At 42.5% G+C, this 21241-nt stretch overlaps 1 protein-coding gene across 2 annotated transcripts in view; it reads left to right on the top strand.

Annotated features, from left to right (window-relative positions):
* The first annotated feature begins 10834 nt into the window (after nucleotides 1-10834).
* Nucleotides 10835-21241, top strand: part of LOC112226631 (CUGBP Elav-like family member 5) — a 42108-nt gene continuing 31701 nt past the window's right edge. For both annotated transcript variants that reach the window (XM_042308214.1, XM_042308213.1), the window contains exons 1-2: nucleotides 10835-11250; nucleotides 12058-12140. In XM_042308214.1, coding sequence (XP_042164148.1) covers nucleotides 10908-11250; nucleotides 12058-12140 — 426 coding nt within the window. In that variant the 5' untranslated portion in view covers nucleotides 10835-10907. The remainder of the gene's footprint in view (nucleotides 11251-12057; nucleotides 12141-21241) is intronic.

The following is a 21241-nucleotide window of genomic DNA, read 5'->3' as shown; positions in this document are numbered from 1 at the left end:
CGTAACACACCTCAATTCAAACTGTTCTTAGAAAATAAAAAACTTGTTAGATTTTTTTTTTTAATTGACAAGTTGAAAACAGCCTATGAATAAAAACAGGCTGCGTGCCTTGGTTTGTAGTGTTGCGAAACAATCACATTCTGGAACGGAGAGAACGCTCTAACATCACGCACGTTAAACTCACGCTGGTGCGACCGTTAAAGATATTTGGAACTCACTCACGAAAGGGTTAACTCAAGGAAAATTATATATATTTTTTTTTACATTGTTTGCAAACTGATATGTGACACAAATGAATGCCAGAATAACATGCAAAACAGGCTTTTGCCCCACCTGCCCTGAATGAAGGGTCGCCACTGCACCAAACATACGCAGACCATGGTTACCAGTCTCCGTATAAGAAACTCATTTCCTATGCATGTTTCACATGAACATTGCAAGAACATTCCTGTTTCCAATTTTCTGAGGGTGAGGAAAATATTCCCTCAACATCACACCAAACATGGTTGCCATGTCGTCCGGATATAAGATATTCATGTTCTAGACATGTTTCACGGGGACGTTGCAGGAACATTCCTGTGTATCTGTTGTCCGGACGTCGCTTGATGGTCCCAATGAAACGTTCTCACCCCCCAAAAAATGTTTAATTACGCATCACCCCTTGCTACTGTTGCTCTGATTGGTGAACCCCTGATCCAGTCACAGTTCTTTGTCTGTTGGCAAGGTCAGGGACACTCACAAAGTTTTCAACTTACGTTGTTCATATATAAAGTCAATATTATTCAACATGTCTTGGGATTCAAACTCAACAACAATTTGGGTTACAGCATTCCCCCTACAAATTGCTGAGATAAGTAAATCAAATTAAACTCACTATTCTCTCACCATTAACTGATAATGCTCACATACTCTACATGGTGGCATAGCAGGAAGACCAGAATGCTCTGAACCAAAGGGTTGTGAGTTCAAATCCCAGGTCAGGACATGTTGAATAATAATAAGAATTACTGTATGTGAAAAGCACTGTTTATATGTCTTTAACCTTGCCAACAGACACACTTTTAAGGTCCAAACATACCAAGACAGCTGTGAAGAGGGTACAATATAACCTTTTCCCCCTCAGGACACTGAAAAGATTTGGCATGGGTCCCCAGATCCTCAAAAGGTTCTACAGCTGCACCATCGAGAGCATCCTGACCGGTTGCATCACCGCCTGGTATGGCAACTGAATGTTCTTGCGACATGCCTAGAACATGAATATCTTGTATTCTGAGAACTTGGCAACCATGTTCTGTGTGACGTTGATGAAATATTCTCCTAACCTTCAGAAAACTGGACACCGGAATGTTCTTGCAATGTTCCCATGAAACGTGTCTAGAAGATTAATATCTTATATTCTGAGAACATGGCAACCATGTTCTGTGTGACGTTGATGGAACATTCGCCTAACCCTCATAAAACTGGACAAAGGAACGTTCTTGCAACATTCCAATTAAAGGTGTCGAACATTAATATATAATATTCTGAGAACATGGTAACCACGTTCTGGGTAAGTTCTTTGTGACATTAAAGGGAATTGTTTCTTGGAAACAGTCCTTGCACGTGACTGGAACATTCCTATGAAAACTTTAGGTAATGACCAAATGAGACTCTTAAGGGAACATTCTCTAAAGGTGTGGGGAAAGTTTGTTGTTAGCTGGGGTGGCCAGTAGTGTTCACACCAGTAGTGTTCACCTGGTATCAGTGAGGAGAACAAGGCCCTTAAGTGTTTTAAAAATATATATACTGTATATAAATTTCACATTTATTTAACCAGGTAGGCCAGTTGAGAACAACTTCCCATTTACAACTGTGACCTGGCCAAGATAAGGCAAAGCAGTGCAACAAAAACAACACAGAGTTACACATAAACAAACGTACAGTCAATAACGCAATAGAAACATCTATGTACAGCGTGTGCAAATGTAGAAAAGTAGGGAGGTAAGGCAATAAATAGGCCATAGAGGCAAAATAATTTACATTTAGCATTAACACTGGCGTGACAGATGTGCAGATGATGATGTGCAAGTAGAGATACTGGGGTGCAAAAGAGCAAGAGGATAAATAACAAAATGGGGATGAGGTAGTTGGGTGTGCTATTTACAGATTGGCTGTGCACAGGTACAGTGATCGGTAAGCTGCTCTGACAGCTGATGCTTAAAGTTAGAGAGGGAGATATAAGACTCCAGCTTCAGTGATTTTTGCAATTCATTCCACTCATTGGCAGTAGAGAACTGGAAGGAAAGGCGGCCAAAGGAAGTGTTGGCTTTGGGGATGACCAGTGATATATACCTGCTGGAGTGCGTGCTATGGGTGGGTGTTGCTATCGTGACCAGTGAGCTGAGATAAGGTGTGGCTTTACCTAGCAAAGACTTATAGATGACCTGGAGCCAGTGGGTTTGGCGACGAATATGTAGTGAGGGACAGCCAATGAAAGCATATAGGTCGCAGTGGTGGGTAGTATATGGGGCTTTGGTGACAAAACGGATTGCACTGTGATAGACTACATCCAGTTTGCTGAGTAGAGTGTTGGAGGCTATTTTGTAAATAACATCGCAGAAGTCAAGGATTGGTAGGACAGTCAGTTTTACAAGGGTATGTTTGGCAGCATGAGTGAAGGAGACTTTGTTGCGAAATACGAAGCCGATTCTAGATTCAATTTTGGATTGGAGATGCTTAATGTGAGTCTGGAAGGAGATTTTACAGTCTAACCAGACAGCTAGGTATTTGTAATTGTCCACATATTCTAATTCAGAACAGTCCAGAGTAGTGATGCTAGCCGGGCAGGCGGGTGCGGGCAACAATTGGTTGAAGAGCATGCATTTAGTTTTACTAGCATTTAAAATCAGTTGGAGGCCACGGAAGGAGTATTGTATGGCATTGAAGCTTGTTTGGAAGTTAGTTAACACAGTGTTCAAATAAGGGCCAGAAGCATGCAGAACGGTGTCATCTGCATAGAGGTGGATTAGAGAATTACCAGCAGCAAGAGCGACATCATTGATATATACAGAGAAAAGAGTTGGCCCGGGAATTGAACCCTGTGGCACCTCCATAGAGACTGCCAGAGGTCCGGACAACAGGCCCTCCAATTTGACACACTGAACTCTATCAGAGAAGTAGTTTGTGAACCAGGTGAGGCAGTCATTTGAGAAAACAAGGCTATTGAGTCTGCCGATAAGAATGCAGTGATTGCCAGAGTCGAAAGCCTTGGCCAAGTTGATGAAGACGGCTGCACAGTACTGGCTTTTATCGATGGTGGTTATGATATCGTTTAGGACCTTGAGCATGGCTGAGGTGCGCTCATGACCAGCTCGGAAACCAGATTGCATTGTGGAGAAGGTACGGTGGGATTCGAAATGGTCGGTGATCTGTTTGTTAACTTGGCTTTCGAAGATTTTACAAAGGCAGGGCAGGATGGATATAGGTCTATAACAGTTTGGGTCTGGAGTGTCTCCCCCTTTGAAGAGGGGAATGACCGCGGCAACTTTCCAATCTTTGGGGATCTCAGACAATATGAAGGAGAGGTTGAACAGGCTAGTAATAGGGGTTGCAACAATTTCGGCTGATAATTTTAGAAACAGAGGGTCTAGCCCAGCTGATTTGTAGGGATCCAGATTTTGCAGCTCTTTCAGAACAGCAGCTGGCTGGATTTGGGTGAAGGAGAGGTGGGGGAGGCTTGGGCAATATGCTGCAGGGGGTGCTGAGCTGTAGGTAGGGTTAGCCAGGTGGAAAGCATGGCCAGCTGTAGAAAATGTATTGAAATAATAAATTATCGTAGATTTATTTCCTCAGTGCAGTAGGCAGCTGGGGGGAGGAGCTCTTATTCTCTATGGACTTTACAGTGTTCCAAAACGTTTTGGAGTTAGTGCTACAGGATGCAAATGTCTGTTTAAAGAAGCTAGCCTTAGCTTTCCTAACTGACTGAGTAAATTGGTTCCTGACTTCCCTGAAACGTTGCATATCGCGGGGGCTATTCGATGCTAATGGGGAATGCCACAAGATGTTTTTGGGCTGGTCAAGGGCAGTCAAGTCTGTGGTGAACCAAGGGCTATATCTGTTCTTAGTTCTACATTTTTTGGAATGGGGCATGCTTATTTAAGATGGCGAGGAAACACTTTTGAAGAGCAATCATGCATCCTCTACAGACAGGATGAGGTCAATATCCTTCCAGGATACCCAGGCCAGGTCGATTAGAAAAGTCTGCTCGTTGAAGTGTTTTAGGGAGCGTTTGACAGTGATGAGGGGTGGTCGTTTGACCACGGACCCATCACGCACGCAGGCAATGAGGCAGTGATCACTGATATCCTGGTTGAAGACAGCAGAGGTGTATTTAGAGGGCAAGTTGGTAAGGATGATATCTAAGAGGTGTGAGATTCTGAATGACAGAGTTTCCAACCCACATGTCTGGTTTGGAACCAGAATGGATATGAACGCAAGTAGGAGCAAGGTGGTTGGAGAGTGGAGTATACATTTAAGGAATATTTCACTCCCAACAGTAAAGCTAGCTACATATTCAGACATCAGAAGTAGCTTGCACAGAACATTTTGGTAACGTTCTACAACATTGTATTAGGTTGCAAAATGTTACTAATTAGTAACATTGTCTCAACATTGCAGTTTGGGGAAAACCAAACGATAACATTAACCAAAGTAGAAATGACAGTTTAGAATGTTTCTCACAAAACATTTTCAAATGGCTGTTTTTTAAACATTTTCCGACATTGTATATGGTCGTGGTGTCATACCAACTTGCACAAAACCTTAATGCAACGTTATGCAACGTTGTAATCAGGTTGTATAAGGTTTCAGCTGGCAACGTTTTATGCACAACCAAAACTAACCTTTGCCAACGTTCCAATACAGCTTAAAATGGTTTCTCTTGAAACGTTTTGATGTTTGAGTTTTCCAAAAGATTCTCCAACATTGTATAAGGTTGTGGAATGGTACCAGCTTGCATGAAACCTTACTGTAATGTTTTGCGATGTTGTATAAGGTTGTGGAATGGTACCAGCTTGCATGAAACCTTACTGTAATGTTTTGCGATGTTGTATAAGGTTGTGGAATGGTACCAGCTTGCATGTACTGTAATGTTTTGCAATGTTGTATAAGGTTGTGGAATGGTACCAGCTTGCATGAAACCTTACTGTAATGTTTTGCGATGTTGTATAAGGTTGTGGAATGGTACCAGCTTGCATGAAACCTTACTGTAATGTTTTGCGATGTTGTATAAGGTTGTGGAATGGTACCAGCTTGCATGAAACCTTACTGTAATGTTTTGCGATGTTGTATAAGGTTGTGGAATGGTACCAGCTTGCATGAAACCTTACTGTAATGTTTTGCGATGTTGTACAAGGTTGTGGAATGGTACCAGCTTGCATGAAACCTTACTGTAATGTTTTGCGATGTTGTACAAGGTTGTGGAATGGTACCAGCTTGCATGAAACCTTACTGTAATGTTTTGCGATGTTGTACAAGGTTGTGGAATGGTACCAGCTTGCATGAAACCTTACTGTAATGTTTTGCGATGTTGTACAAGGTTGTGAATTGATTTGATATTTTAGAATGTTCAAGGTTCTTCAGTAAACTGGCAATTATTAAGAAGACAAAAAAATGGCCGTCCAGCAAGCAAACCATTTTAATTGAAAAATTATATTTTGTCAATTTGAAGAAATATGTTTGACAGCTTGTTTTATTACTTTGAAATGTACTTTTATTATGCAGACCTGCTAGCTAACTAACTAAACTGTCATTAGCAAGCACAGTGAAATATAGAACTGCGTATTGACTTTGTTTCAGGGGCTCAGAGAGAGGACCATGCCAAACATCTCAAAGTTTAATGTACAATGATTTCATCCAGTACATTTTGTTGACCCATATTCATATTTGTTTCTTAATTCAATAGTATCAATGCAACCTGGAACATTGCAAAATGTTTTGAAACGTTTATTGGTAGCCTACACACACAAAACAAAACTTTTCAGAATGTTTTCACAACCTTACAGCAACCAGCTGGGCTCATGTCCAGATGTGTCCATTTCCCACACCATGTGTTGTGTAGTTCCATCAAGCTATGCTTCAACTGTCACTGAAACCTTAGGGAGTGACTGTGTACCTTACTATCTGTAACTTGACTGACGGGAGGGAGGGAGGGGAATGTGGGGAACGAGAGTGAGTGAGGAAGGGTTGGAGGGTGGGACGATGGAAAGGTAAGGATACATGTGGAAGGGAACGTCTTATCAGACTCGTTCTTCCACAGAGCTGGGCCGCTTGAACGATGATTGCTGTTGGTGAAAGAGGACATTTGTGTGTGCATTCGGAGCATAGAACACACATAACAAAAAAATCATAACTAAAATATAGCCGTTCAGACCCTTTGTTTGGGCAAGCCTAAATTAGTTCATGAATAAAATTTGACTTAAACAAATCACATAATAAATTACATGTCTGATTTGTTATTGTTACCCATCTACCAATCACTGCCCTTTTTTTTATTAAGCTTTTGAAAATCTGCCTGGTCTTTGTAGTTGAATATGTGTTGAAATTCATTACTTGGCTGAAATACCTTATTGATGTTGTTTATATGGGGGACAGAGAAATGGTTAGTCATTTATAAAAACGATGATTTCACACCGAATAACTCTTTAAGCATGGTCGAGCTAATAAGTATGCTGTGGATTATGTATTTAACCACTCGGACACATCAAATATAGAGTTGACCTTCTGAACTGAGCTGCAGGACAGGAATGAAACTGCTCAGGGATGTTGCTTTGAGGCCATTGGTGACTTTAAAACAGCTACAGAGTTCAAGTTCAGTGATGGGAGAGAACTGAGGATGGATCAACAACATTCTAGTGACTCCGCAATAATGAGTGAAAAGAAGAATACAAATATACAGAATAACATTTTTCCAAAACATGCACCTTGTTTGCAACAATTCACTAAAGTCATACTGAGAAAAAGACAAAAACAGCAAAGGAATACACTTTTTGGCGTGAATGCAAATCCAACACGACACATCACTAGAGTTACTGCCTCCTTATTTTCAAGGATGATGGTAAGATGCATCATGGTATGGGTTTACTTGATATCTGCAAATACTGGGGAGTTTTTCAAAGGATAAAAAAAAATGAACTGAATGAAGCTAAGCAGAGGAAAAATCTTAGAGGAAAACCTGCTTCAGTCTGCTTTCCAACAGAGAACGAGAGAGGAATTCACATTTCAGCAGGACGATAACCTACAACACAACTCCAAATCTACTCTGGAGTTGCTTACCAAGAAGACAATTAATGCTCCTGAGTGGCCAAGTAACAGTTTTGACTTAAATTTGCTTGACTTAAAGCTTTGGCAAGACTTGAAAATAGCTGTAAGCATGATCCCCAACATCTTGAAACAGCTTTTGAGAAATTTTGAGAAAAATAATGGGCAATGTTGGACAATCCCGGTGTGCAAAGCTCTTATAGACTTATCCAAGTAGACACAGCTGTAATTGAAGCCAAAGGTGTTTCTAACATGTATTGACTCAGGGCGAAAATACTTATGAATACTTATGAAACAACTATATTTTAGTTATTTAATTTTTTGAACTTTTTTTGTTGTTGTTGTACATTTTTCTTACTCTTTGACATTACAGAGTATTTTGTGTAGATTGTTGACAAAAATGACAACTAAATAAATCTTAATCCCACTTTGTAACACAAAAAAAATGTGAAGAAATCCAAGGGGTCTGAATACTTTTGCAAGGCACTGTATTTACATTTTACATTTTTGTCAGCACACCATCTTATCCAGAGCGACTTACAGTTAGTGCATTCATCTTAAGATAGTTTGTGAGAGTCAACCACATATCACAGTTTAGTAAGTACATTTTTCCTCAAAGTAGTTAACAACAAAGTCCGTGCAAGTAGGAAAAGACAAGTGTTAGTACAAAGAAGGCAAGGATGTTGTTGTTTTTGTATTTACTATTATTGATTTATTTATCTTATTTGGGGGGGAGGGGGGTGCTGTAGGATTAATCAAGAGACTCATATCTCGCAAGTCTTCTGAGATCAGTGGTGTTGAAGGAAATTAGACAATGGAAAGACTGGCAGGTGGAAGCTCTGTATACTGCATAGTTAGCAGAGTTATACCGCATAGTTTCTGTTACCGAATTGCCTTCGTATACTGTAGTAATTTTAATCACAAGTGCAACTCTAAATACCCACCTCAAAGTGTCACTCAATAACCACCAATTCTGGTTACTGCTTTGTAGCTATCGGACATATACTGCATGTATATACAGATCTTAATTTGAGCCAGTTTGCTACAGCGGGAAAATAATCATGCAGCAACAGGAAATGTGAATTATTATGTGGATTATAATTAATGGACATTTGGGTTTGATACATTTTCATAGTGGAAAATCAAGTCTGAAATTTCAAAGTGGGAATTACAAACTTCAGAAGACTTTTTAAACCAATTTAAAAATGTCCTGCAATGCAGTTCTCCTGCAACAGAGTGATCAAACTAAGATCTGTAGTTTCCTTCCTCTCATTTCTTACCCCCCATTAAGCTACCAGTGATGGGTGAGGGTAACACTTCTTGGCATATTTCACACCGAAAAACAAAAGACTAAAATGAAACGAACAATAGATTAATATCAATAAAGTGGTTTTCTAAATACGTCACAATAACGAAATGGGTAAAACTGTAAATCAGAGGCCATGCTGATCACAGGTGCAGTTCCAGACTGGTCTCATAGTCTAGACACATAGTAAACGTAAATCCAGGACACTTAAATCAGTATGATAAGTTACTGTACGTTTGGTGTGGTTACAAAGACAGAACGCTACTCAAGGCAAAATGAAATCAGGGGTAGGTGTATAATGTGAACTTCTAGCAACCAAAAGGTTGTGTGTTCAAATCTCATCACGGACAACTTGAGCATTTTCGCTAAATAGAAACTTGCAACTTCTTACCACTTTTTAGCTACTTTGGAACTACTTAGCATGTTAGCTAACCCTTCCCCTAACACTAATAATCTAACTTAACTCCTAAACCTAACCTTAACCCTAACCTTAACCCCTAAAACTAACCCTTAGACTAGCTAACATTAGCCACCTAGCTAAAGTTGGCATTAGCCACAAGAAATTGAAATTCGTAACATATCATACAAATTGTAATTCGTAACATATCATACAAAATGGATGATGTACGTACACAAATTAATACATATCATACTACACTCAACAAAAATATGTGCTGAGGAGTATTTCTGTCTGTAATAAAGCCCTTTCGCAGGGAACAAGTCATTCTTATTGGCTGGGCCTGGCTCTCCAGAGGATGGGCCTGGCTGCCAAGTGGGTGGGCCTATGCCCTCCCAGGCCCACCAATGGCTGCTCCCCTGCCCAGTCATGTGAAATCCATAGGGCATAATTAATTTATTTTAATTGTCTGGTTTCCTTATAGGAACTGTAACTCAGTAAAATCTTTGAAAATGTTGCATGTTGCATTTATATTTTTGTTCAGTATAATTTGAGTGTCCAGGATTTAAGTTTACTATGCCACACTACATATACAAAAGTATGTAAACACCCCTTCAAATTAGTGTATTCGGCTATTTCAGCCACACCCTTTGCAATCTCCATAGACAAACATTGGCAGTAGAATGGCCTAATGGAAGAGCTCAGGAACTTTCAACATGGCACCGTCATAGGATGCCACCTTTCCAACAAGTCAGTTCGGAAAATGTCTGCCCTGCTAAAGCTGCTCCGGTCAACTCTAAGTGCTGTTATTGTGAAGTGGAAACGTCTAGGAGCAACAACGGCTCAGCATCGAAGTGGTAAGCCACACAAGCTCACGGAATTGGCCCGCAGAGTTCTGAAGCACATAAAGCGTAAAAATTGTCTCTGGAAGCAACGTAAGCACAAGAACGGTCCATTGGGAGCTTCATGAAATGGGTTTCCATGGCCAAGCAGACGCACACAAGCCTAATATCATATGCAATGCCAAGCATAGGCTGGAGTGGTGTAACGCCTGCCGCCATTGGACTCGGGAGCAGTGGAAACGTGTTCTCTGGACTGATGAATCACGCTTCACCATCTGGCAAGCCAACAGAAGAATCTGGGTTTGGTGGATGCCAGGAGGACGCTACATGCCCCAATGCATAGCGCCAACTGTAAAATTAGGTGGATGGGGAATAGTTGTCTGCGGCTGTTTTTCATTGTATGGGCTAGGCCCCTTAGTTCCAGTGAAGGGAAATTTTAATGCTACAGTATTCAATGACTTTGTAGATGATTCTGGGCTTCCAACTTTGTGGCAGTTTGGGGAAGGCCCTTTCCTGTTTCAGCATGACAATCCTGGGCTCCCGAGTGGTGCGGTCCATACAGAAATGGTTGTCGAGACTGGTGTGGAAGAACTTGACTGGCCTGCACAGAGCCCTGACCTCAACCCCATCTAACAACTTTGGGATGAATTGGAACGCTGACTGTTAGCCAGGCCTAATCACCCAACATCAGTGCCCAACTTCACTAATGCTCTTGTGGCTGAATGGAAGCAAGTCCCATCAGCAATGTTCCAACATCTAGTGGAAAACCCCCCCAGAGGAGTGGAGGCTGTTATAGCAGCAAAGGGGGACCAACTCCATAGTAATGCCCATGATTTTGGAATGAGATGTTCGAAGAGCAGGTGTCCACAAACCTTTGGTCATGTAATGTATATCTATCCTTGAGTCAGTAAATCATCATCTCCTGGAGGTGTCGCTCAAGAACCAACGATTATCTTCAAGCCCGTGTCGTTTCCATCTGAGTGCATCCTCTCTCCATCTCAGTACTAGTGTGTGTGTGTCTCAGTGTGTGTGTTGTCACTCTCCTCCAACCTGCTCCCAGCTCAGCATGGCCAGATTTACGCAAAGTGAAAGCAGAAGGGATCAGCAGCAGCATCATCCCCAGCCGACTCATCCCGCCCCCGTCAACCTGCTTCTACAGCAGCCGCTCCTACTTATCCCTCATCAGAATCAACTCGCGCACATCCCGGTTCCGAAACCCATGAACGGACCAGAAACTGTCTCCATGCACACGGACTGCGGCGCCATGAAAGACCAGGACGCCATCAAGCTCTTCATTGGACAGATTCCGCGGAACCTCGAGGAAAAAGACCTGAAACCTCTCTTTGAACAGTTTGGGAAAATCCACGAACTGTCTGTTCTGAAGGACCGATACACAGGCATGCATAAAGGTAGCGTTTTATGTCGGGTCTGCGCCTCCTCTTAGGCTACAGTTGGTCGTTACATTGTAATTACTGTAATTATCATCTGTATGAAACGCAATAGTCATTCCATGTTTGTACCTTTTTGTGATATATAGTGTCTCTCATCATCTATTCTCTCTTGTGATATCTGTTCTAGCGGTAGTGTGTTAGCCTAGGTACCTTGTAGGCTCCTACTAAAAACCCCATGTGACTTGTGGGATATTCGGTAAATATCAGGTACATTTTTTTGCTATAAGGGCTACTGTAGCATCCCAACTCATTTTTTCTTGCCCTAATTATTACACACCTATCTTAACCGTTTTGCGCCAGGTGCGCGCATAGCCTACAGTTTATCCTCTCGCCATCCTAGTGTGTCGTGATGCAAACAAACATTTAGAATATCTGGCAAAAAATCAAAAGGATCTCAATGTTTATTGTCGAAATGTTCTGTATTTTTTAAACAACTCATGTCTTTGCATCACATTGGCAAGCTACACATACATGATCAACAGGATTAGGCTGTGTCCTTCATGTGTGTTCCAGTGTGTGTGTGTGTGTGTGTGTGTGTGTGTGCGTGTGCATGTGTGTGCGTGTGTGTGTATACCAGTGTGTGCGAGTGAGCAAGCATGTGTGTGTGTGTGTGTGTGTGTGTGTGTGTGTGTGTGTGAGAGAGAGAGAGAGAGAGAGAGAGAGAGAGTTTGCAAGCAAGGGTGCATAGTTAAATAAAGGTTAAATTAAATTAAATAAAACATGTGTGTGTGTGACTAACCCTTGTTGATCTGTTTTGATTGACAGGTTGTGCGTTTCTCACCTACTGTGCCCGGGATTCTGCCATCAAAGCCCAGAATGCATTGCATGAGCAGAAAACCCTACCTGGGGTGAGTACTCTGCCGCCTACATGCTGCCAGGGTTTTGTACAGAATGAAAGATGGTATAAAAGCTTTTTCCCAAAGACATCTGGGGAAGAGTTGCCAATTCCTTTAGGATTGGGGAGAATGAGAGAGAGGAGAGTGAGAGAGAGACAGAAAGGAGTGAGGGAGAGGGGGGAGTGAAAGAGAGAAAGAGAAGGTACTGTACAAACAGCAGTAAACAGAGCCATGTAGATAGCTTGAGACTGTTCACTCTGTGTGCCATGCATGAGCAGGAATAGCAGGGGCAGGAATGGCAGAGAGAGAGAGAGAGAGAGAGAGAGAGAGAGAGAGAGACATAGAACGCGAGAGAAGGGAAACTGAAGAGTGAGGCAGATAGAGACAGAAAGAGAGAGAAAGCAGATGAGAAAGAAAGATCTGAAGGGAGAGGCAGAAAGGAAAGAGAGAGGGAGTGAGATGAAAAGGAGGGATATGGTTGTGCGTGTTTGTGTGTGTGTGTGTGTTTGTGTGCGTGTGCTTGTGCGTGTGTGTGTGCCTGTGTGTGTGTGTGTTGTGTGTGTGTGTGTGTGTGTGTGTGTGTGTGTGTGTGTGTGTGTGTGTGTGTGTGTGTGTGTGTGTTGTTTGTTTGTTTGTCTAGATTCATTGTAGGTCAATGCCAAGTGGCAGCAGTGTAGAGAGCAGCATTCCGTTACATAAAATAATCGAATTCTGCTCCTCTTCTTTCCAGCCCACTACACATACAGAGATAGAGAGAGAGAGAGAGAGAGAGAGAGAGAGAGAGAGAGAGAGAGAGAGAGAGAGAGAGAGAGAGAGAGAGAGAGAGAGAGAGAGAGAGTGTGTGTTTGGAGACTATGGAGCGATTTCAGAGCCAATAGAAATTGCATTTGAATTCCAAAGTGTTGAATTTGCATTAGGATCTAGAATTTTTATTTAATATTTTAAAATGTGTAATGCACATATTGAATTACTTAATTCATAAATTGAACTTGTATTTCATGTTTTGAAACTGTGTTGAATTGATATTACATTCAGTTTAACAATTCAATATCAATTGAATTAAATATTCAAAGTCAACATTTATATATTCATTTTCAATATGGTAGATATTGCATTCATGTCTGTGTATCACATTTAAAAACCTTAATTTCAAGTTTATCAAGGTTTTGGATATTCAACTTCTCAGATGAATTCAGATTCAGTTTTTAATTTCAGTTCTCTAAATTCAGATTCAAAACCAGAGACAACATCAGATGGTGGTACATTGCCAGCCAGGTAAAGTAGAGGAGAACAGATAGAATCAAACACTCACTGTGGTAAACAGAAGCGTCTAGCAGTTTCTAAAGCCAATGTGGCATGTTGAATATATTTTCTTCCTATTTGGCTCTACATTTGAACCATGTTGGGTAGAAGTTATTATTCAAGAAAGCTAAGACTCTCTGCAACATGGACTTGTCTTCGGTTCCCCTAATATTTCACAGGCCAGGCAGGACATGTTAGATGGGGGTGTCACAAAAAAACAAAAGGAATTTGGCCTCTATAAGGTTTGAACCAGGTCTCCTGCATGTCACAAGACTGTGTTAGCCTACTTAGACAAAGTATAGGGATAAGGTCAGGTAAAGGACGACACGATGTCATCCCCCCCCCCAAACTCACTTCACAGCGACCCCAGTGGTTGAACAAGCGCAACGTCAGATCTCAGTCCAGTGGCACCGTTGCAAAGGATGTCACGCTGCCCGCTTAGCGAGTACCGCTTCCCCCTGATTCAGCTCATTTGGAGACTAGAACTCTGGATTTCTCCCTCAAAAACACACGTGACCACACTCCTGAAGCATTCCAACCCCTTGTGCTATTAAAAAAGGCCTTCTTCAATTGCGGGGCGACACATCAGGCTGAGGAGTGAGTTTTACACCATCCCCAATCGCTACACTAATACAAGTCTTCAAGCTCCTGCAAGGTTACTCATCAGAAGAGCGTGGTTCGGTGAGCCATGCTTATGTGATGATGAACCTGAAGATCTGTTCCTTGGACACGTCTTAGTTTTATGGTAAACGGGTTCGTTTCAAGTGTCCAGGTGTTGTGATACAGATGGTTTCTCAGGACTGATGGCTTCTACAGTGCGGTTGTGGCTAGATGGATTATAGCTCCATGTAGTTGTCACGTCAGGGACAGCATTTCAGCTAAGCCTAACCCTTTTCCTAACCTTAACATAATTCTCCTAACCTGATGTGTTAGTTATCCTAACCTGCTACCTTAGTTTCGCCTAACCTGCTGGTTTAGTTCTGCTAACCTGCTGCGTTAGTTCTCCTAAACTGCTGCGTTAGTTCTCCTAACCTGCTGCGTTAGTTCTCCTAACCTGCTGCGTTAGTTCTCCTAACATGCTGCGTTAGTTCTCCTAACCAGCTGCATTAGTTCTCCTAACCTGCTGCGTTAGTTCTCCTAACCTGCTGCATTAGTTATCCTAACCTGCTGCGTTAGTTCTCCTAACCTGCTGCATTAGTTATCCTAACCTGCTGTGTTAGTTCTCCTAACCTGCTGCATTAGTTCTCCTAACCTGCTACATTAGTTATCCTAACCTGCTGCATTAGTTCTCCTAACCTGCTGCATTAGTTCTCCTAACCTGCTGCATTAGTTCTCCTAACCTGCTGCGTTAGTTATCCTAACCTGCTGCGTTAGTTCTCCTAACCTGCTGCATTAGTTATCCTAACCTGCTGCATTAGTTCTCCTAACCTGCTACGTAAAGTCACTTCTGTCTGTAGCTGTACTCCATCTAGCCACAACTGTAAAAGCCATCAATTCCAAGAAACAGTCAGTATCTAAACACTGGCAAGGGTAGTCATTATAAGGGTAACGTGACTAACTGAATTAAGACTTTTCATTTTTGTTTTAAAAAAGTTGTCATTTAGCAGACCCTATTATCCAGATCAACTAGGGTTAAGTGCCTTGCTCAAGGACGCAACAACAGATTTTTCACCTAGTCGGTGAGTCGAACCAGCGACCTTTCAATTACTGGTCCAACACTCTTAACCGCTAGTCTACCTTCCACCCCTATGTTAGCTAGCTGAACTAAAGCCTAGGCATTGGTCCTCTGACTTGGATAAATATTTTCAAGGAGGTCAAATGGGGGTAAAGTGTAACACAAGTCGTTTGGTGACCACGCACGCGTGACGAGTAACTTGTCTGAGACCTGAAAAGTTGCATTGTCTGGCACACAGGAGACCTGGGTTAGAACCCCAACAGTCAAACTAATACGTCTTCAGGTCTCAGGCAAGGTTGCTCATCACATGCATGGATCACTAAACCACCTCTGTTGCACTTAAATGGGAAAATATATTCAGCATGCCACATTGGATTCAGAAACCGCCATCAGCTTCTGTTTAGAGAGTTTGATTCTCTCTGTTCTCAAGATTTTTTAGATTTTTTTCCATTTCAATTTAGAGAAATGAATTTGAAAACTGAATCTGAATGCATCTGAGAAGTTGAATACAGTATATGAAACTTTGATGAACTTGAAATTATAGTTTGTAAACTTGATACACGGACAATGATTGCAATATATACCATATTGAAACTGAATATACAAATATTGAATTTTAAATTCAATTCAAATTTTAAAACTGAATGTAATATGCATTCAATTCAGTTTCATATTATGAAATACAAGTTTTATTTATGAATTAAGTGATCCAAATGTTGCATTACAAATTAAAAAATATAATGTTCAAAATCTGTATCCTAATACAAATTATAAATGAAAGAATTCAAATACACTGAAATCGATCCATAGTGAGAGAGAGCGAGAGAGAGAGAGGGGAGGGAGAGGGAGGTGGAGAAGCAAAGGAAGGATACAGAGAGACAGCGCACTCTGTGGCTGAATCCTTATTCACCCCTTCCCCTTGCCCCTCGGCCCTCCGTTTGCCTTCACACACGCCTCTGCCAGTTGCACAAGTGTGCAAAGCACAGGGAGTGAAAATTATTGAGGGTGTTGGGGCTAATTCGACCCTCAGATAGCCACTTCGACTGAGCCAGCAAGGCATCAGGCTTTAGGGCGAAGTGCTATCCCGACACGCACTGCGATACGTTAGGAGTTTGCTCCATTTTATACACAAGAATGGAGTTGTGCCTTATTATATTCACGTGCATTTATTTATGTCCGATTTCGAGACTTGACACATGTAACAGATATAACATCCCCCAAATGAAATGTTTAACTGTGACTATATATGGTAAAACTACAGCGGGGATTTGTTCATTTGAATTTCATGCTTGTTTTGTTATTTAAAAAGTGAATGTTACAAGTCAGGAGTGTGTCCCGAAGCTGATGGGTTTCTTGATCCCATTTCCCCTCTCTGGAAGTCACCGTTGGAGGTTCGTCAGAAACACTTGACAATGGAAGGCACTCAGAGCGAGTTGGTAGGGGCAAGGTGGTGGTTTGGGATTCACAGACTCACTCACTCACTGAGTTTCAGACACATAGCCGACATACAAGATGGGAAGTTCGAATGTGTCGTATAAAATACTATAACAGGGCCAACCCCCCAAAGCAGTGTGAAATGGAAAATAACAGCTTGCTCTTCTCATGCCCGCTAACCCATATTAATGCCACTCTCCTCTCCTCCTGTCGCTCTCTCTTTCCCCTGTCTCTCACTCTGTCTCTTCCTCTCTCTTTCTGTCTTACTATATCTTTCTCTCCCTGTCTCTCTCTCTCTCTCGTTCTCTTTCTCACAGTCTCTCTCCCTCCCTCTAATGGTTTATCTAGTTATTTCTCACCCCACTCTTTCTTTTGAATCCTAGCTCTCTCTTTCGTGTTTGTGTGTGTGTGTGTGTGTGTGTGTGTGTGTGTGTGTGTGTGTGTGTGTGTGTGTGTGTGTGTGTGTGCACGCAGAGGAGGTTTTCACTCGTCTCTAATTGCCGTTTCCCTTCCTCTCACATCCCTCTTTTTCTTTCTCACCCTTCTCTCCTTTTACTGGAGGAGTGACAGCTTCATCAGAAATAATTGGCTGCTTGCACTGTGCAGCTGCATGTCTCTCTGCATGTCTCTCCCTCTCCCCCTCCCCTCTCTCTCTTATCCCTCACTTCTGATCTATTATTCATCTGCGATGTTGTAATGCAAAATTAATTAGGCTTAATAATAGATTTGGTGGGGTGTAGGTTAGACAGACAGACTGCCATTAAAACAAGTGTTTAGTGTGACGATTGACGTCCATGTTTAGCCAATGAAAAGGCGTGGGGAAGTTTTTTTTTTAATAGATTTTTATTTTATGGCATAGATAGACAAGGGGAGGTATCATTTCAAATAGCCTTCTCAAAACAGCGGATAAGGTTTTGAAATGAAGATCAACACACGCACATGCACAGACACACAAACACACATGCAGTACACACAGATTCCTTTGAACAATGTACCACCAGAAATTCTATGTCTGTGTCTTAGCGAATGCTTGTGTATTGTTGATACATTGTTCACAATCTATTATGCGCTTGGCCGTGACATTTCTGCCTCACATTGATGGATTCACAACCTGAGCCAGGCCACTAGGCTATAGTAGAGCCCCATGAGCGGTACCATTGTGGTTTACGCTCCCCTTGCGACTTGTGCTCTCATTAATCGAGTGCACAGAAACCGATTAGATAGTGTTGTTCCACATGGTGATCCTCATTGTGACGGAATCATTCTCAAAAGACACAGGTGATGACACAGGGTGTGTGTGTGTGTGTGTGTGTGTGTGTGTGTGTGTGTGTGTGTGTGTGTGTGTGTGTGTGTGTGTTCTACCTCAGAATCCCTCTGTTACTCTGCGCTTTTACAGCACAGTAAACTCATGATAAGTGCACAACATTGTATATGTACAGTACCAGTCAAATGTTTGGGCACACCTACTCATTCAAGGGTTTTTCTTTATGCTTACTATTTTCTATAATAATAATAGTGAAGACATCAAAACTATGTGTGTGTGTGTGTGTGTGTGTGTGTGTGTGTGTGTGTGTGTGTGTGTGTGTGTGTGTGTGTGTGTGTGTGTGTGTGTGTGTGTGTGTGTGTGTGTGTGTGTGTGTGTGTGTGTGTGTGTGTGAGTGCGTGCGTGCGTGCGGTGACAGAGGCACTCTTCCCTCAGGTTGATGACCATGACCTTCTCTGTCACTGCTGAGTCTCTCATTAACTCACATGTTTGGCCCTCCTCTCTTGTTTCTCTCTTACTCTTTCTCTCTGTCACTCCCCTATGCCTCTCTTTCTCATCCTTCTTTCTCCCTCTGACCGTGTCCAACTGCAGTATATGGCTGTCTACACTGCCTGTCGTCGTCGGTTTTAATTGCTACAGTGCTTTGCTGAGATGCAACACATTATTCATCTAGTCCATGTTTCCTTGTAGAGAGAAGTGCCTGCCAAGAACACATGAAGACGTCATAGTAGGACACACTTACACACAGGCATGTTTAGTCTTTCTCAGAGAGCCTGTGTATTAATGTGCTCTATATTTTTCTGTGAGAGCATTTTATCTCGCTAGGAGAACACTCCCCGAAGTCCGGCAGCAGCAGAACCTTCGGTGGAAGAGTCAGCCCACATCTATTATTTAACAAAGTTAAACCAGAAGTATTAAGACCCCAGAGGGCTTTAGATCAGCCTCACAACAACTGTGTTTGCAATAGGCTGCTCACAGTTAAACAAACTGCTAATACATGCAGCCTGAGATGCAGAAATATGTTCAATTCCAGGTTTCTTTACGTGCATGGGTTCCCCATTTGTTTTAGTTACCCTTTTTGGGAGTCAACACATAGAAGACAATACAAAGTGTGTGTATGTGCGTTCATGTGTGTGTTCGTGTGTATGTTCATGTGTGTGTCGTAACCTGAGGCTCGTTGGTATCTAAGGGCTGTGCTGTGTGTCTGTACCGTGTAATGTGTGTGGTGCGTGTGTGTCTACCAGTGGAGGCTGCTGAGGGGAGGACGGCTCATAATAATGGCTGGAACGGGGTAAATGGAATGTGTTTGATGCATTTGATATCGTTCCACCTATAACACTCTAGCCATTACCATGAGCCCGTCCTCACCAATGAAGGTGTCACCAAACTCTTGTGGTGTCTGTATGTACGGTTTTACAACCGCTGTTTCCATTTGTAGGGCTGTATAAAATCCCGGTCGGAATCACTGAATCCAGACATTAAGACAGAATTCATTTTGTTTTTATTGAACTTAGTAGGAAATCAACTAAAAGTATTGAACTTGCATTCATTTGACCTGGCAGAATGATATCATGATTATTTGCATCAATCCAGCGGCCATTTGTTTTGCAAACTCTGCAACCACATGAGCGCTACAGAAGCATAGCTAACCAAACAACGGCCTCTGGCTGGTGCACACCCAAAAATCTACATTTCCTGTTTTTTTCCCAGTCCTCAAAAGTTGTCTCCTGATGTGATTTAAGCATGATTACGGACTTAAAGATCAAATGTTGTTGTTTTTCTAGTAATAAAGGGTGATTCTGAGGGCGAACCACTGAAACAGAAATGAAAACTGAAACCTGGATTAACAAAACAGAGAAAAGGGAATTTGGGAAAAGAGTAAACGGAATCAGGAAAAAATATATAACTGATTTTAAATGGCTCTAATGGAGGGGTAGTGAGCTGTGTTATGAAAGGGTGGAGGTGGAGTGTGCTGTGTTATGGAAGGGTGGAGGGGTAGTGAGCTGTGTTAAGAAAGGGTGGATGGGGTAGTGAGCTGTGTATGAAAGGGTGGAGGTGGAGTGTGCTGTGTTATGGAAGGGTGGAGGTGGAGTGTGCTGTGTTGTGGAGGTGGAGTGTGCTGTGTTATGGAAGGGTGGAGGTGGAGTGTGCTGTGTTATGGAAGGGTGGAGGTGGAGTGTGCTGTGTTATGGAAGGGTGGAGGGGTAGTGTGCTGTGTTATGGAAGGGTGGAGGGGAGTGAGCTGTGTTATGGAAGGGTGGAGGGGTAGTGTGCTGTGTTATGGAAGGGTGGAGGGCTAGTGAGCTGGTTATGAAAGGCTGGAGTGTGGTAGTGTGCTGTGTTATGGAAGGGTGGAGGGGTAATGTGCTGTGTTATGAAAGGGTGGAGGGTAGTGTGCTGTGTTATGGAAGTGTGGAGGGGTAGTGTGCTGTGTTATGGAAGGGTGGAGGGGTAGTGTGCTGTGTTATAGAAGGGTGGAGTGGTAGTGTGCTGTGTTATGGAAGGGTGGAGGGGTAGTGTGCTGTGTTATAGAAGGGTGAAGTGGTAGTGTGCTGTGTTATAGAAGGGTGGAGTGGTAGTGTGCTGTGTTATGGAAGGGTGGAGGGGTAGTGTGCTGTGTTATAGAAGGGTGGAGTGGTAGTGTGCTGTGTTATAGAAGGGTGGAGTGGTAGTGTGCTGTGTTATGGAAGGGTGGAGTGGTAGTGTGCTGTGTTATGGAAGGGTGGAGTAGTAGTGTGCTGTGTTATGGAAGGGTGGAGGTGGTGTGTGCTGTGTTATGGAAGGGTGGAGGGGTAGTGTGCTGTGTTATGGAAGTGTGGAGGGGTAGTGTGCTGTGTTATAGAAGGGTGGAGTGGTAGTGTGCTGTGTTATGGAAGGCTGGAGTGGTAGTGTGCTGTGTTATGGAAGGGTGGAGTGGTAGTGTGCTGTGTTATGGAAGGGTGGAGTGGTAGTGTGCTGTGTTATGGAAGGGTGGAGTGGTAGTGTGCTGTGTTATGGAAGGGTGGAGTGGTAGTGTGCTGTGTTATGGAAGGGTGGAGTGGTAGTGTGCTGTGTTATGGAAGGGTGGAGTGGTAGTGTGCTGGGTTATGGAAGGGTGGAGTGGTAGTGTGCTGTGTTATGGAAGGGTGGAGTGGTAGTGTGCTGTGTTATGGAAGGGTGGAGTGGTAGTCAAATCAAATCAAAGTTGATTTGTCATGTGTGCCGAATACAACAGGTGTACAGTGAAATGCTTACTTACAGGCTCTAACCAATAGTGCAAAAAAGGTTTTAGGTGAACAATAGGTAGGTAAAGAAATAAAACAACAGTAAAAAGACAGGCTATATACAGTAGCGAGGCTATAAAAGTAGATATGTAGATATGGTTAAAGTAACCGTATAGTGTGCTGTGTTATGGAAGGGTGGAGGAGTAGTGTGCTGTGTTATGGAAGGGTGGAGTGG

This window comes from Oncorhynchus tshawytscha, linkage group LG28 (genome assembly GCF_018296145.1).
Source record: "Oncorhynchus tshawytscha isolate Ot180627B linkage group LG28, Otsh_v2.0, whole genome shotgun sequence".
NCBI lineage: Eukaryota > Metazoa > Chordata > Actinopteri > Salmoniformes > Salmonidae > Oncorhynchus > Oncorhynchus tshawytscha.
The sequence above is the reverse complement of the archived record's forward strand: the minus strand, read 5'-3'. Positions and strand labels throughout refer to the sequence as shown.